Genomic DNA, 16359 nt, shown 5'->3' with positions numbered 1-16359 from the left:
CTATAAAAGCCATTAGAAAGGTACAACCAAAAGTGACAGAGCTCAAAAATGAAAGACGAATGCATCTCAAGTTGAGGTTGTTAAACGGTTGGGAAAGTTTTAAAAGACAGGTTGGATTTAGCAGCACAGGTGGGGAAGGACGCTTACAAAGCAAAGTGTGGCCAGAAGCTCAAAAGTAGGAAAGTACAAGGTCCAGTTTGATTGGAAATTAGGAAAGCAGTGGGAGGGAAAGCAAGGGAGAAATTTTGCCTGACTAGGGAAGGCCTTGAAGGCCAGGTGAGGATCTTGTAGTTAATTGGGAAGAAAATGTTGTAATTAAATGGAAAGTTTTTAAGCAGTGGTGGAGCTTTATGCATTAGGAAAATATTAATAATACCAGTTTTTAAAATAATCTAAAATAAACAGCCAACATCTGGTGCTCATTTACAGAACTCTGAGCAATTTGCATACTAGGCTCAGCTCTTTATGTATATGAGCTAATTTAAACTCACAACTTCCCTTTGAAAGGGGTATTATCATTTTACAAAAGCAGCTGAGCCTCAGAGAAGTTAATTCACTCTGCCCAAGGCAACACAGCTAGCTAGTGCAAAGGCCAGGATTTTAACCTAGTAGTGTCTGGTTCCAAAGCCACCATTCTTAACCACAAAATAATAAAGGCCAGAACTAGAGTTGGGGGCAATAGAAATGAAAATAAAGGTGTGGGGCGTTGATTCAAAAGTACTGTGACATAGGTGTTACAGAATTTGATGTGAGGGAAGAGGAAGAGGGGGAATTAGACTCCTAGAATTGGAGCTGGTGTGGGAAGTCGGCAAGTAGGGAAATCAGAAAGGGGTCTGGCTTAGAGAGCAAACCTGTGAGCTTGAGAAACTGGTACACGGTGGGGTCCAGGATAGAGCCTAAGGCTGAAAGGGAAACTTAGAGTCATTTACATAGAAATGGAGGTTAAAACTCCACGTGGAGTTGGTCACGGGGGTCTCTAAGAGAGCAGAGAAGCAAAGAGAAGATGACTCAGGACTGAATTATGGGAAAAGAAGGAATAGTGATTAAAGAAGATACAGCAGTAGTGATGAGAGGTAACAAGGTTTTCGTGTAAACACTGATACTTTTCCTCCTAGCACATACCTGATTCTGATTTGTGTTAACAGGGTGGTCATATTTGGATGACAGTAGAAACACCTTAACTTTAGGGCCATGATAAATGTGCATGATTTTTATATATAGTGTATATCTCTTTACAGGGAAGAATTTCTAGAGTAACGACGAGGTCTGAATTTCTTTAAATGATGTAAATCTTTGAGTCTTCTATTAGCAAATTTCTTCTCTTAAAAAATTGGAGTTTTTGTTTCTAATTTTAGAAGTAGTATAAATTGTAGAAAACTAACGAAATATTGACGAGTCTAAGGAGAAAGCAAAGCTTACCTTTCACCTGAAATAAACACTATTAATGTTTTTTAGTATATTCTTCCAATCTTTGTTGGATTCACATACACACTTTTCTTTCAAACCAGGGATCCTTCTGAAAATAGTCTTTGTCATGATAAGGTAATATGAATATTTTTACGTGGCATTAAATTTAGTATTCATAACAATTTGATAGTGTCATAATAATAAACCATCATGAGGATGGACCAAAACGTATTAAACCAACCCACTCTCATTGAACATCTAGGTTGTTGACACATTATAGATAATTCTGCAGTTAATATTCTTATTCACATCTTTGTGCCTTTTACTTATTTCTGATTATTTTCTTAGTATTTTTTGAAGCAAAATCACTGGTCAAATGCCATGAATGTTTCCAAGGCAGGGTTCTGTTCCTGAATGTGACTATCAATTTGCTGGTAGTACTTTTGTTAGAATATACTAAATCATGCTATCTCCTTCCTACTTCCTTATTTCCGTTCTTGGAAAGCAAAAGGAAACCTTAGAACAAGGATCAACAGCAACCTTTCAAAAAAAAGCATACAGGTTTTTCGTTGTTGTTGATTTTTTTTTTCAACACCTTCATGAACAACAGGTATGGGTTGGCGGTCACCTTCTATTTAGCCCACAAGCCATTTTGGGCGCTGTTTTTTAAACAAAAAGGCTGTCTTTGGGGGAGCTGAGGCCATCTTCCCATCGGTGCAGCTTCTGCTGGCAGAGACTCCTGCTCTCCGCCTCTGACAAAGACAAATCCAAGGTGGTGAACCCCACCCAGGTGAGGAAGGTGTTTATCAGGTCTGCTAGGATTTCTCTCCTACGCCTCGGGGGTTTTCAGACGTCTCCTTTGCATTTCCTGGAGGCCAGGAGCGCCTGATTTTGTCTTGGTCTCCCAGGCAGAGCAAGGCGCTCTCCTTTCCTGTCTCCAGACTGTTTCTCTGGACTTGGGACGGTCCACAGTCTTGGCACCAGCCTCCTTAAGTGTGCGGGGAGCCCTGGTCGCAGGTCCTGGATTCCAGGCGTCTGTCCTGGCCTTTCCTCCCTTCAGTCCCATCCCATCAGCGGGCAGCACCCACACTTGTCACTTAGGGCTGAAGTTACCCTTGATGGGAAATGGGGCTTCTTTACTCGGGCTTTAATGCAATGTTTTGCAAACTGCAGAGCCCATTGGCGAGGGTTGGAAAGTAAACTTAGGACTTTAAGAAAAAAAAATGTCAGACTCCATCACAATGGTAGGTATTGTTTCATGAAACTGTTTTCAAGTTTGTTTGTTTGTTTTGCCACACTACTCAGCTTGTGGGATCTTAGTTCCCTGACCAGGAGTTGAACCCGCGCCCCCTGCAGTGGAAGCGTGAAGTCTTAACCACTGGACCGCCAGGGAAGTCCCATAAATTTGTTTTGTTTTGTTTTGTTTTGGCCACACCGCGCGGCTTGTAGGATCTTAGTTCCCTGACCAGGGATCGTCGAACCCGGGCCCTCGGCAGTGAAAGCTCGGAGTCCTAACCACTGGACCACCAGGGAATTCCCATACATTTTTTCAAGTTTTATATATGCAAAATGTATGTGTCCTATTCAAAAATCTTGAGAGTCGAGGCTGTAAACTCACGTCAGATTCCCATGAGGATATGGGTTATATTTAGGTGGGAAAATGTGATCATTTTTTATTTTATTAGCTAGGCTAATAACTGGAAGGTCATGCGGCTTAGTGGAGAAAACTTCAGCTTTGGAGGCAGAACTGGGTTTACTATTACTCTCTCACTAGCTGTGTGACCTTGGACAACTTAAGGGATCTCTCTGAGCCTCCTTAGAATTATTTGTAGAAGAGAGATAAGCATCCTGGCCTATAGGATCGCTGTGAGGATTAAACGAAATTATCTGTGTAAAGTGCTCAGCATACAGGAGAGATAGGATCTATAAAGCTTACTTTCGTCTGGGCTGTAGGACATCCTCTGCAGCACAGCCAGACTCTGTTTCACGTCAGGAGTACATGCTACCTGTGACAGCACCAAACGTGGTTCTGTTCCTCACCGGAGGCAGCCCTCTAGTTCAGTTTCCCGCTCTGTGTCCTGTGTGATGATAATAAGCGTTTCCTACGAAAAGAGTCTCTGAGGAAGGACGTTTCCGAATCGCAGGTCGTAGTGCTGAAATTCTAAGGACCCAACTCAGGACTGGCAAAACTCAAATGTCCGCAGGAGCCAGGCGGGCAAGACGGCAGGCCAGGTGCTTAGGGAACGGTGGGGCTGCGCAGAAGACAGAACACACCTCCTCTGAGGGAGGCGGCCCCTGTTCACTCCACAGTATCGTAACCCTGCCCAGCCATGGAGCCAAGGTTATCGGATCTCTGATTTTTCAAAAGAAGCCAAATATCTGGATTTTTTTTAACGTGAAAAAAAAAAAATCCAACTTTTTAAAAACACCATGTTAACCAATTGGCACATCTGAGGGTCACATAAGCCAGAGGCCCTGCCGGTTTGCACCGTCTGACCTAACACTTCACGGCTCAGCCGACAGTACAGTCACCTCAGGCGCTCGAGGGAAACCTCCCAAGGTACCCCTGGAGAGTGCTCTTTTAACATAATTTTGTAGCAAAAACACACTTTAAGCACAGAATATATAAGTCCACTAATAGAAGAAATTTCCACCGAATGAAGAGGAAGAACATCATTTTCACGAGGCAGCAGGAAAATACGGGGCAAAATTAGCAAGTGGGTAGCGATCCGTCGTCCCTTTCTGTGTTTGTTTCATAAAACATTAATTTGTTTCTTAAAAAACAGCTTTATTGAGAGATAATTCACATACGTACAATCTGATGATTTTTGGTGTCTTCAGAGTTGCGCAACCATTACTATGATGTAATTTTAGATCATTTTCATCTTCTTAAAAGAAGCTTCACACCCACCAGCAGTTACCCCCCTTCCCCCCATCCTCCACCCCTGGCTACCCTTAATCTACTTTCCGTCTTTATAAATTTCCTCTTCTGGACATTTCATATAAATGGAACCGTACAATATGTGGGTTTTTGTGTGTGTGTCTGGCTTCTTTCACTTATCATAATGTTTTCAAGGTTCATCCACGTTGTAACATGTGTCACTACTTCAGTCCACTCTATCGACGAATAATATTCAATCACAAAGATACACTACATTTTATTCATCCCCTCAACAGTTGATGAACATTTGGGTTGCTTTTTGACTATCACAAATCATGCTGCTATGAACATTTATGTGTAGGTTTTTGTGTGGACATGTTTTTGTTTCTCTTGGGTACATACCTAGGAGTGGAATTGCTGGGCCACGTGGTAACTCTATGTTTAACCTTGGGAGGAACTGTCAGACTGTTTTCCAAATCGGCTGCACCGTTTTACATTCCCACCAGCAGTGTATGATGCCACCAATTTCTCCATTTTCACTCATGCTCCCCATGTCTGTCTTTTTGATCATAGCCATCCTAGCAGGTGAGCTAAGACATTTGTTTTTAAGGTTTATGGCACTTCTCATGGGGCAGCTGAATTTGGCCTGTTGACGTGGTTCTTGAGATCAAGACCTAAAATACTGATCTTTTCTGAATTTAGATCACCATTTTATAAAAACATTTGCTAATGAGTGTCCCCCTCTTCATGTGTACCATTCTTTGGCTAACCAGAGAATAGGAACCTTATTAAGAAAAGGTAATTTTTCTTCCTTATTCACCAGTGAAATATTACAATTCTAGAGATATTATTGGTATAAATTCGCTTCTGGGAATTCCCTGGCAGTCCAGTGGTTAGGACTCTGTGCTTTCACTGTGGAGAGCTGGGGTTCAATCCCTGGTCAGGAACTGGGATCCCGCAAGCCGCAGAGCGGCAACCCAGAAAAAAAAAAAAAAATCACTTCCATACCGTTTTCTTTGCCTCAGCCATCAGTGCTGCCCACAGCTGAAGCCACTGATTTCCCCACCTGCAAGCCACATTGGCACAGAAGACTCGGGCCTAGGCAGAAGTACTTAAGCAGCCCAGGACAAGGTTCCCCTTCTCCACACGCTGACAGATATAATAACACCACCTCTCTGCCTTCCTCGGGTCTTTCTTTGTGCCCATCTGTTTAATCCTGTAATGTCCTTGCAAGTGAGAGGAAGCAGCACTACATCTAAGCAAGAGTTAGGGAAATGAGCACAGACCTTAGTGGCTACCGAGGCCACACGCGGTGGATGAGGGGTGGGACTCAGTGTCCTGGGTCACAACCTGTACACTTTTCTCTGCCTGAATTCCTCTCCTTTATTGTCAGCATCCAAAAAGAAAAAAAAAGAAGAAGGTTTTAAGTGTACAGGATCCTTAGTGCGGCTGACCTCATCAGACATTTCGGTTTACTGTTTCTATTCCTTTTCAGAAACTGGCCCTTTCTGAGAAGGAGAGACAACAGAGAATTCATATAACTTGACTTTAGGCTTCATTGCATGAGGAGGAATCAATATCCTCCAGCCAAAGACTTACAGCCCCCTGTCTGCTTTTTGTATTTTTTTACATTAGAGTTGTTTCAAAGGCCCACTGGAAGCAACCTTTGGGCAGACATTCTTGCAGTTTTCTGTGATAAATTCTTATTTGGCTTGCCATAGTTCACTGTATCCAACTAGGAATAACCTTGGCCTAGTTGGGAGCTGGTAAATACTACAAATATATGTGTTTGTCTTTATTTGCGATTGCCCCTAGCCCCCAACTCCACCTTCCTCTTTTTAAGTTATAAGAATGAGGTGCAGTTGACATCCATCCTCAATATTAATCCTAACATTTACGTATTGTTCTATTTTCCTGCCTTCTGATTTAGAAATACCCCAATGTTTATTGCCAAAGATGGAAGAGGAAGATTAAAACAATAATTTGCAGTAAGTACTCTTTCAGCTATTAAATCATTTATTCAACAGACTTTATTTACTGCCTGCTGTATGCCAGGCACTGTGCTAGGTGCTTGGGATGCAAAGATAAGATAGGATTCCTGCCTTTAAGGGGTGCATTGCCATGGGACAAACAGACATATAACTGGATAATTACAATTGTGAGCACAGTAATTAATGTACAGAATATTATGAGATTCCAGAAGAGAGGCACTTCTCCTATCTTAGAGGCAGGCTCCAGGAAGGGCATAACCCCTGTTCATGAAAATCTGTAATTTAGTTGGCTAAATTGGGCATGGGAGAGAGTGTTCAGGCTTTTTGAATTAGATAACTTCGTAAGTTGGGATTAAAACACCCAATAACCCTAAAGTAAAATATATGCCAATTTGTGGCTAATGATTCATGTTGAAGACGGAGAGGGTCTAATATAATAAAATAAGTGAACGTTAAGGTTGCAGGGTTAGAGCTAGAAGTTGTAGGGTTTACTTAAAAAGTTTCTCTCCTTTTTATGTTCCTCCCTTTGTATCACAAAAAGCAAATAAGAGAAATGTGCCTAGAAGTGCAGGTTTTAATGCTCTGTGACATGGCCTCTGTTATACTTGGGAATAACTGAAGGCACCATCACTAGACTGGATGAGGATTTAGTGCTGTCTGAGGCTAGAATTAAAAAAAAAAAAAAAAAAAACTTAATTTGCAACCACTGCCCTCATATAAAATTAAAATATGAAGAAAAACTCAAGGTTAACTAACTGCACTTGATGTTTTCTAAGTCATGGGTTTGAAGAGGTCTGCATAACATAATTTTAAACCTTTGAAGAAAAAGTTTAATCTTTACAACAAGCCCGTGATCACTTCCATTTTATAGCTGAGAGATTGGAAGCACAAAGGAGTAAAAAAAAAAAAAAAAACTTGCCAGAGATCATACAGCTAGTAAGTAGCAGAGCTGGGATTTGAACCCAGGTCTATTTAAATCCGGTGCCTGTAATTCACCGTACCATCCTGCTGAAATAGAAACCTGTGTGGGCCCATTGCTCTTGAGTTGTTCTGTGACCATAAACTTACCCTGGCAGGAGTAAGCTATTAGAGACAACTGGTAAAAGAACCTAAAAAAATGGTTGGACCAGGGCAAACCCAACACTGCTCCTGGAAAATACTGATAGTGTTATCTTCAGATAATAGTCAAATTTTGATATCACGGATGCCATCTAAAGTGTGGATAATTCTCATGAATATTTTGTAATATAGTCATCGAGAAGATAAAACAGAATTGAAATAAATACCTGGATTTAAAGAAAGCATAAAATTTGATTAATAGAGGGAAGTAAAGAAGAGTAAATATGTGTGAAGGTAACAATATAACGGTTAACTTTAGATGTTTGCTTTTTAAACACCGAGTGTACATTATACTAGTTTATATGGTCTTAATATCATACTTTTTCATGATCATATGACATGCATTGTCCATTCACCAAGACTATAATCCCTGAGACCAATTATGTATTTTTTAATAAAAGGAATAAACATTAACATCATAGGTCAGGAGAGGTTATCTCTAAGTCTATTCTCAAATAGCTAATAAATTTGAGCAAATACATTATGTTATGGATGCTTAGACTGGATATATGAAATAGAATTAACATAATAAAATGAGTGATTTTAACTTTGGTCTGTTACATTTGGAGGAATTGGCTGGTGGGTTTAGAAGTGTATAAACATACCATCAGAGAGTGAAAAAAAGGGAAGTCTGTTATAACTGAATAGGGGTGTGGTCTGCTCAGGCTACAGAGGAATAGATAATAGTTTCATAAAGGGCTGATATAACTGTAGAGTCTTCAGAACTGGCTATTATAGCTAGCACATTTTTCTTTACAGACATAATAAGTATGGCTATTAATACCGCCAGCTTGGTGAGTTAGAGAAACACACTCTCTGCCTCTATCTAATCCTCCGGGTAACAATATACCTACAACTCCTGTAATCCTAGAGCAGTTACATGGATGCACCTAAGTGGTGTGATGGGAGGGAAAGATAGCATCACAAGGATTCGTTTGATTATAACAGTAATCCACACCAAGTCAAATAAAACAGCCAAACAGTTAAAAAGGTGGTCTCTAATGAATTTGCTAATTCTAGCAGGCCCTCGCAAACATTTCCTGCTAGAGTACCCCATATCAAAACGAAGTGGCTGTGTGCTTTAATTACATGGAATAATCATTTGATTTCCAGGAAGTTGAGACCGTGCTTTGTATTTAAATAAAAAGTTCCAGACGAGCTGTGAAACTCGATCAAACCAAGAAAAGGGTGAAAACTAAATGCCTGTTCGGTGAGTCAAGGTTTCAGCTGCTCAGCAAGCCTGACGACGGTACGGGTTTAGGAGCCCAGAAAAGGGGTGTTTTAAAGCCGGCTGACTGGATCGTGTCACTTTCTTGTAGGAAAAGCCCTGCCTTCCCAGAGATCTAGAGTGTAATGCAACCATATGTTGCTGAGGAGCTCGAATCTTGGCTGCCTTCGCCCCTCTGCACGAGCAGAAACCCCGGTTTTCAGGGGCCGTGATCTCATCGTGTCGCTCTCACTTTTGAAGGTCTGTTAAAGAGTCTGGGGCCTCTTATCTTAACGGCTTTGGAAGTGAGTTTGGGGTGAGAAGGGGGGGGAGGCCTGTGGGTGTCTCTTTTGCCTGAGGAGTTGGAGACACTTGTGGAAAAGTCAGGCCCTTTTCGCTCCGGCGGCCGCTCGGGCGTGGGGCTGGCTTGGGTTAGACACATGCACACATACACCATAGAGCTCTGCTTTCCCGTAGCAGCTGCTGCCTCTGCCTCTGCCTCTCCCGCCTCAGCCTCTTTGCCCGGCATACACACACATTCAGATTTGCGCGCTGTTTCAATCCTTGATGACGTGTCCCCGGAGACAGCCAATAGCAAACGGGCTCTGGTCAGGACAATGGGAGGTATCGGGCCAATGAGCGAGCCCCGTGAGTTGGCGGTAGCCAATAGGAGCCGCGCTGGCTGGAGAGTAATGTTACAGAGCGGAGAGAGTGAGGAGGCTGCGTCTGGCTCCCGCTCTCACAGCCATTGCAGTACATTGAGCTCCATAGAGACAGCGCCGGGGCAAGTGAGAGCCGGACGGGCACTGGGCGACTCTGTGCCTCGCGGAAGGTGAGTCTGGGGCAGCGCCGCGGCGGGGAGAGCGCCTCCGGCAGCTCCCCAGCCCGCGCGGCGGCCGGATCCCCGCGGCCGGGAGCCGGCGGGTCAGGATCCACACAAAGGCAAATGAGGGGGGACCGTGGGGGGAACTGCGCACGGAGCGAGCCTCCCCTCGGGCGCCGGGAGCCCGGCCGCGCGCCGGAGCCCCGGCCCCCGGGCCGCCGGAGGCGCCGCGAGCCCCGAGCCCCGCGAGTTTCCACCCCCGGCGGCGTCCGCGCTGACTGGCGCAAAAAAATTTTTTTTCATTAAAAAAATTTTTTAACGTGTTTCGGCCCCCGGGCCGAGCGTTCGGGCGGCCGGCGTGCGCGGGGGGCGGCGGGCCGGCGGGCGGGCGGGCGGCGCTTCACGGCTGCATTGGCCGCCGCAGAGCCGGGCGCCGGCGGCGGGCGAGCGCGGGCGGCGGGCGCTGCGGGCGGGCGGGCGGCGGCGGCGCGGGGCCGGGGCCGGGGGCGGCGGCGCGGGGCCGGGCCCGCCGGCCTGAGCCCGAGCCCGAGCCAGTGCCCGGGCGCGGCAGCGGCGGCGGCGGCCCGGCGGCGGGGGGAGCGGCGCCGCGGCGCTCGCTGGAACATGGCTGACTCGGCCCGGCGCTGCTGGCTGGAGAGAAAACAAGGCGGGCGGGCGCGGGCGGGGGAGCTGGGCGCAGCAGTTCCGAGGCAACTTTTTTTTTCGTCTTCTCACAGCCCCGCGTCGTCCGTGCGGGGGCAGCGGGGCGCGCGGGTCGCGCGGAGGGAGAAGGGGAGCGGCGGGCCGGGGGCGCCTCCCGGGGCGGCCCCCCCCGCGGGTGGCGGGCGGGGGGAGGGTCCGGCCGCGCGCCCCCCGCCCCTCCCCCCGGCCGTCATGGCCGAGTGTGTGCGCCAGAGCGCGGCGCGCACCCCGCCCGCCTGCGCTCGCACTCACACTCTCGCACACTCACTGGCGCACAGACACACACACACACACACACACACACACAAAGGGAAGGAGCCATATTCTCGCTCGCGCTCGCCCTCGCGGCGGCGGCGGCGGCGGCGCAGGCGGGGAAGACGCGCAGCGGCCATTCCGTGCGCGCCGGCCCCGGCGGCCGCGGGCGGAGCCAGCCCCCATTTCGAGCGGGGCTGCTCCCTCCGCCGAGCCGACAAAATGGGGGAGGCCGGCAGGCCTGCGCGGGCGGCGGGCGGCCGGGCGCACGTGGCGGCGCCGCGCGGGGCGGGGAGCCGGGCCCGGGGGCCGGGCCGCGGCCCCCGCCGCCCGGGCGGCCTCCCCTCGCGGCCCCGCAGCGGGCGGGCGGGCGGCCCGGGGGGGGGGGGCCCGGTGGCGGGAAGGTGTGCGGAGCCCGCCCCGCGCGGCGCCCCGACTTCCACGGCTCAGAAAAAAAATACTGCCTGGTGGGGGAGGGGGGCAGCCCGAGCAGCGAGCAGGAGTGGCTTTTGTCCCTCATCCTTGTTTACTCGAAGAAACTTCAGACCGGACGTGTTTAGTCAGAACCGAAATGCGTCTCGGGGCCAAGCCGATAGCAAAGGAAGCTGCCTGGCGGTGGCAGCCGCGCAGATAGCGCCGCCATCCCCCAGCCCGGGCCCGAGCGCTGGCGCTCCTCCCGCTCCCTCCTCCCGGCAAACTTTTATGCCGAGAGAGTATTTTTCAGTGATCCCTGGGACAGCTTTAGGTGAGCCGTGGACTTGGCCCACGATCCGGAAAGGTCTGCCCGCTTTGGCTCTCACCTATTTGTTCCTTACGTAGCGCGGAGCCGTGAATCGGCAGCGTCGCTTTTCTGACCTTTGGTTTTGTTGATTGAAAACGGTTTTTTGCATTTAGTTCTTCGTTTCTTTTAAATGACCGGTTGGGTGTTCACCCAGAACAGATACAGGCAGCGAAGTAACAAGCGCCGTGTGAGTATACCGCTGTGTCTCCGCTTTTTGGAGATCACACTCAAGGACCGTTTTTCGCGTGGTGTAGCCTTTTCTAGGAATTGACGATCACTGCCATTTTCTGTGGTATTATGAGGGGTTAATGCCACTGCCGCGTTAAACAACCAGCGCCTTGCTTTTCATTCCCTCTCCAAGAAGTTAGAGTGCTCTGAAATGCCGTAAATTTCATTGTTAACATTACGCGTCTGTTTATTTTTTAGAAAAATAATTAAGCATGGGCAAAGGAGATCCTAAGAAGCCGAGAGGCAAAATGTCATCATATGCCTTCTTTGTGCAAACTTGCCGGGAGGAGCACAAGAAGAAGCATCCAGATGCTTCCGTCAACTTCTCAGAGTTTTCTAAGAAGTGCTCAGAGAGGTGGAAGGTAAGAGGGCCTAAAACGTACTAAGCAGGTACGAAAGGGTGACGTCCACATTGGGATTTCTCAAAAGCCTCGGTGCAATTTGCATAACGTGAGTGGTGGTGTTGGAACAGGCTGCTAAATATTCAGCAAAGGACACTGGGTTTGTTCATTTTAATACTTAAGAGGACAACTTGTTAAAACTTTGTTGTCGAGTTAAGTTCACGAGTTGTTATTTTATAGACCATGTCTGCTAAAGAGAAAGGAAAGTTTGAAGACATGGCAAAGGCGGACAAGGCCCGTTATGAAAGAGAAATGAAAACTTATATCCCTCCTAAAGGGGAAACAAAAAAGAAGTTCAAGGATCCCAATGCACCCAAGAGGCCTCCGTAAGTATCTTGCCTGTTGTTATTTTCAAGGAGTGTTTTGCAGTAGAATCAGACAAATTTAGCAAGCCACCTTGTGGATTTGGAGTCTGTAATCAAAGTTTCTTCGCTAACTCACATTGGTATGTTTAAATTTTGTAAATAAAATTCCTGTTGGATGGCAGTTTTAGTTAGAGCAGTGGAATTGGATTCTGGCCTCCTTCACCCAATATATCTCCTAAGTGTAATTTTAATTTTGCTCCTTTTCTTTCTTGAGAAATACCATCAGTCTGAGAGTAATTTGCAGAATGTTCTCTTGGAACGCTAATAAATAGTGTATGTTCAGCTAGTGGTGTCATAAGTTAAATCATTGTGTAAATTAAGTTTAATGAGGGATATTTAGCATTTTATAACATTTATATCCTGTGAAATACGTGGTAGAAATTAGAAGCAGCTTTTATACAGCAATACAACACAGTTGTTAGTAAACCTACAATTCTAAAATTAAATCTCTCTTTTTAGTTCGGCCTTTTTCTTGTTTTGTTCTGAGTATCGTCCAAAAATCAAAGGAGAACATCCTGGCCTATCCATTGGTGATGTTGCAAAGAAGCTGGGAGAGATGTGGAATAACACTGCTGCAGATGACAAGCAGCCTTATGAGAAGAAGGCCGCTAAGCTGAAGGAAAAGTACGAGAAGGTGAGTATGGATTGGCGTGGTGTAGTGATGGAAGGGTGTGCCAGATGTCAGATGAATGACTATACTTGGTACTGCATCTTAATTTCCTATTACGATTCCTAAGAGTTGGAGGTGTAATGCCGTTTTAAGTATAACAGCTATTCAGTGTGCCATTGGCTGTACTCTTAAGTCCCTTTCCATGTTTTAAAGAACGTAGAAGGTCAAATAAATTGTCAGTGTTGTTTGACTTAACATTATTTGACTCGGGTGGTTTTGTTATTCTCCAGTATCCAGATTGATGAAGATTTTGGTAGTCACTTTGAGTCAAATGGTTTAACTATTTTAAATGATCAGGCACACAACATAAAAATAGGCTGGACCAAATAACGTAGATCTGTATTGTTCATAAACACCCTGAAACACTTATGTTCCCTCCCTTGGATTAAAAAAAAAAAAACTTTACTAAGTCAGAAAGTTATGAGTTTGTTGATCTGTACAGTAAATTGATATAATAAGAAAAAGCTGTAGCCTCTATACTTTGAGTTGAAATATTAAAAGTAAAGTTAGAGTTTAGCTTATTTAGTCATTTTGGAGAAATGTATCTATTTCTAGATGTTTCTTAACCAAATTGCATGCTCAGTGGCAAATAACTTTTTTTTTTTTTTAAGACAAGGTTTTCTACTATGGATTAGGGTCTGACAGTATAAACCTGTAGAATGCGTTTTTGCATTCAGAAGGTGGCAGTGTCTACCCTTTAATCAGTCTCTACATTCTAGTTTTAATAAACTGAACTTAGGATGTGGTACGTGGTTGTACTTCAGTGAGGCATAACAATGCCAATCTCAAACCGTGTCATTCCATGAGTTACGGACTATTTACAATTATAATATTTTCATGTGTGTTTCTGAAAGTCCACAGATGTGAGTCTGCAGGTAATGTGTTATTTTAGTATATCTGAGTCCTTGTTTTTTCATAAAGTTTTGCCATGTTACTTTTATTTCTCTCCTTAACTGTTTTGTCTTTCCAACCACTTTTTTCCTGCCTTTATTTTGGAAGGATATTGCTGCATACCGAGCTAAAGGGAAGCCTGATGCAGCAAAAAAGGGAGTCGTCAAGGCTGAAAAAAGCAAGAAAAAGAAGGAAGAGGAGGAAGATGAGGAAGATGAAGAGGATGAGGAGGAGGAGGAAGATGAAGAGGATGAAGAGGAAGAAGAAGATGATGATGATGAATAAGTTGGTTCTAGCGCAGTTTTTTTTTTTTTCTTGTCTATAAAGCATTTAACCCCCCTGTACACAACTCACTCCTTTTAAAGAAAAAAATTGAAATGTAAGGCTGTGTAAGATTTGTTTTTAAACTGTACAGTGTCTTTTTTTGTATAGTTAACACACTACCGAATGTGTCTTTAGATAGCCCTGTCCTGGTGGTATTTTCAATAGCCACTAACCTTGCCTGGTACAGTATGGGGGTTGTAAATTGGCATGGAAATTTAAAGCAGGTTCTTGTTGGTGCACAGCACAAATTAGTTATATATGGGGATGGTAGTTTTTTCATCTTCAGTTGTCTCTGATGCAGCTTATATGAAATAATTGTTGTTCTGTTAACTGAATACCACTCTGTAATTGCAAAAAAAAGAAAAAAAGTTGCAGCTGTTTTGTTGACATTCTGAATGCTTCTAAGTAAATACAATTTTTTTTATTAGTATTGTTGTCCTTTTCATAGGTCTGAAAATTTTCTTCTTAAGGGGAAGCTAGTCTTTTGCTTTTGCCCATTTGGATCACACGAATTATTACAGTGTTTATCTTTCGTATAGTTAGCTGATAAAAAGCTTTTGTGTACACACCCTGCATACTCATGATGAGGGTAATAAAAGTTTAATTGAGACAGTTTTCATCCATAACTGAAACTCAAATCTTGATCGGTTGATAACAGATTTCACATAGCCCAGGTTCATTTACAAAGTGAAGAGTAACCAATCTACTCACAGCACGGGATTATTAGAATCAAACATTTTGAAAGTCTGTCCTTGAAGGACTAATAGAAAAGTATGTTCTAATCTTTACATGAGGACTCTACATCCTTTAACTCCCATTACCATGTAATGGCAGTTATATTTGCAGTTCCCACGTTTAAGACTGAGAATGTATCCCCAAAAGCGTGAGCTTAAAATACAAGACTGCCATATTATGTTTTTTGTTGTTGTTGTTATTAGTCCCAACAAAGGCTCTGGAGAAAAAGTGCTGGCTGTAAATGTCTTCTCCTGTTTATCTAAATATGGATTGTTTAGGAAACTTGAGATCCTCCATTAAAGGTATTTTTAATTAATTGGGCCAACTTTTAAAATTCTATACCACATTTTAAATCAGGTATATTTTCCTATATTATGGTTTGCCCCTTTATAAATCAAATAGACATGAGGGAAGAAGACACTTAAACTTTGTATTTCAGTATGAATTACCTGATTTATTTGAATTTGATTTTTCTTTACAAAACTCAAGCTCATTCATCAGGGTCATATGTTTATCTGCTTAACAGTTTAGGGAACAATTTGGCAATTTTGTGGTTTTTGAGATTATCGTTCTCTTAAAGTGCCAGTGTTTTAAAATAGCGTTCTTGTAATTTTACACGCTTTTGTGATGGAGTGCTGTTTTGTTATATAATTTTGACTTGGATTCTTTCCATTTGCATTTGTTTTATGTAATTTCAGGAAGAATACTGAACATCTGAGTCCTGGATGATACTAATAAACTAATAATTGCAGAGGTTTTAAATATTAGTTAAATGGCTTTCACTTAAGATTTTAAGGTTTTGTTATATACATATTCTAATCTTATTCTCAGTTAATACCTCTTAGCAACATCATTTAAATAAGTGTAAGGGCGGGCAAAGTTTATCCCTTAAAAAATACTCACTTTACCCTTGTAAATAGGTTAATGGGCTGATAAATATTTTTGTGAAACATTCCATGTGTTCTTATAGGCTGCTGTTTACATGAATCAGGAAAAACTAATTTTGCTTTCAGACTATTAGGTTAAACAAGATAGTTTTCTAAAGCAAGGCACATGTAAGTGAAAAGCAGGAATAGTGATTATAAATCTAAACTTAAGTTTTCTAAGCTAAAGGAGAGGACCGCAGTAGAGGGGCTGAAATTGTGTCAGAATTTATCAAATTTTTAGTCAAGAGGAACAAGCAGTTATCTCATTTACATAGAAGTTTGCTGTAGCTATAGAATCATTGTTTATTGCTAGTAGGTGATCCAGTTAAAACGAATTCTGCCTCAAGGAACTTCAGTGGGTGTCTTGTGACAGCTACTGTTTTTTTAAGATGTTGAGAGCGGGAACAGGTTTTTTTGGGTTAATTGGATTCAGATCTTGACAGGAAGACATGGACAAAAACCCTTTTCAATCTGAAAACATACTAGCTCTGTTTAGTATTTCAACAGTATACCCTGAAACTTGTATGTGCAAAACTCAAGTAAATGGGAGGTAGGAGGCATAACAGATTTTTTTTAAGTGAATGCATAGGAACTATTTTAATGTCTAGAAATAGTTAACAGCACTATGGGGTATAAAGATGTTCTTAACATCAAAA

General features: G+C 43.9%; 1 protein-coding gene across 3 annotated transcripts; it reads left to right on the top strand.

Annotated features, from left to right (window-relative positions):
* The first annotated feature begins 8737 nt into the window (after window positions 1-8737).
* Window positions 8738-15544, top strand: HMGB1 (high mobility group box 1). 3 transcript variants are annotated; one of them, XM_036831321.1, is made up of 5 exons: window positions 8738-8866; window positions 11590-11753; window positions 11973-12118; window positions 12617-12791; window positions 13827-15544. In XM_036831321.1, exons 2-5 carry the CDS (start codon window positions 11604-11606, stop codon window positions 14001-14003), a joined length of 648 nt encoding a protein of 215 aa, XP_036687216.1. In that variant the 5' UTR covers window positions 8738-8866; window positions 11590-11603; the 3' UTR covers window positions 14004-15544. The 3 variants fall into 3 exon arrangements, with proteins under 3 accessions (XP_036687216.1, XP_036687214.1, XP_036687215.1); XM_036831319.1 differs by lacking the exon at window positions 8738-8866 and adding an exon at window positions 9282-9437; XM_036831320.1 differs by lacking the exon at window positions 8738-8866 and adding an exon at window positions 10855-11350.
* The last annotated feature ends 815 nt before the right edge of the window (window positions 15545-16359 follow it).

Source organism: Balaenoptera musculus, chromosome 18, assembly GCF_009873245.2.
Source record: "Balaenoptera musculus isolate JJ_BM4_2016_0621 chromosome 18, mBalMus1.pri.v3, whole genome shotgun sequence".
Classification (NCBI taxonomy): domain Eukaryota; kingdom Metazoa; phylum Chordata; class Mammalia; order Artiodactyla; family Balaenopteridae; genus Balaenoptera; species Balaenoptera musculus.
This window is presented reverse-complemented; position numbering and strand designations above follow the sequence as displayed.

What these genes read in the sequence shown, in the direction of transcription:
- HMGB1 (XM_036831321.1), top strand. Translation starts at nt 11,604, where the DNA reads ATGGGCAAAGGAGATCCTAAGAAGCCGAGAGGCAAAATGTCATCATAT. An exon ending in AGTGCTCAGAGAGGTGGAAG is followed by an intron (nt 11,754 to 11,972) that starts GTAAGAGGGCCT and finishes GTTATTTTATAG; the next exon opens with ACCATGTCTGCTAAAGAGAA. An exon ending in TGAAGGAAAAGTACGAGAAG is followed by an intron (nt 12,792 to 13,826) that starts GTGAGTATGGAT and finishes TTATTTTGGAAG; the next exon opens with GATATTGCTGCATACCGAGC.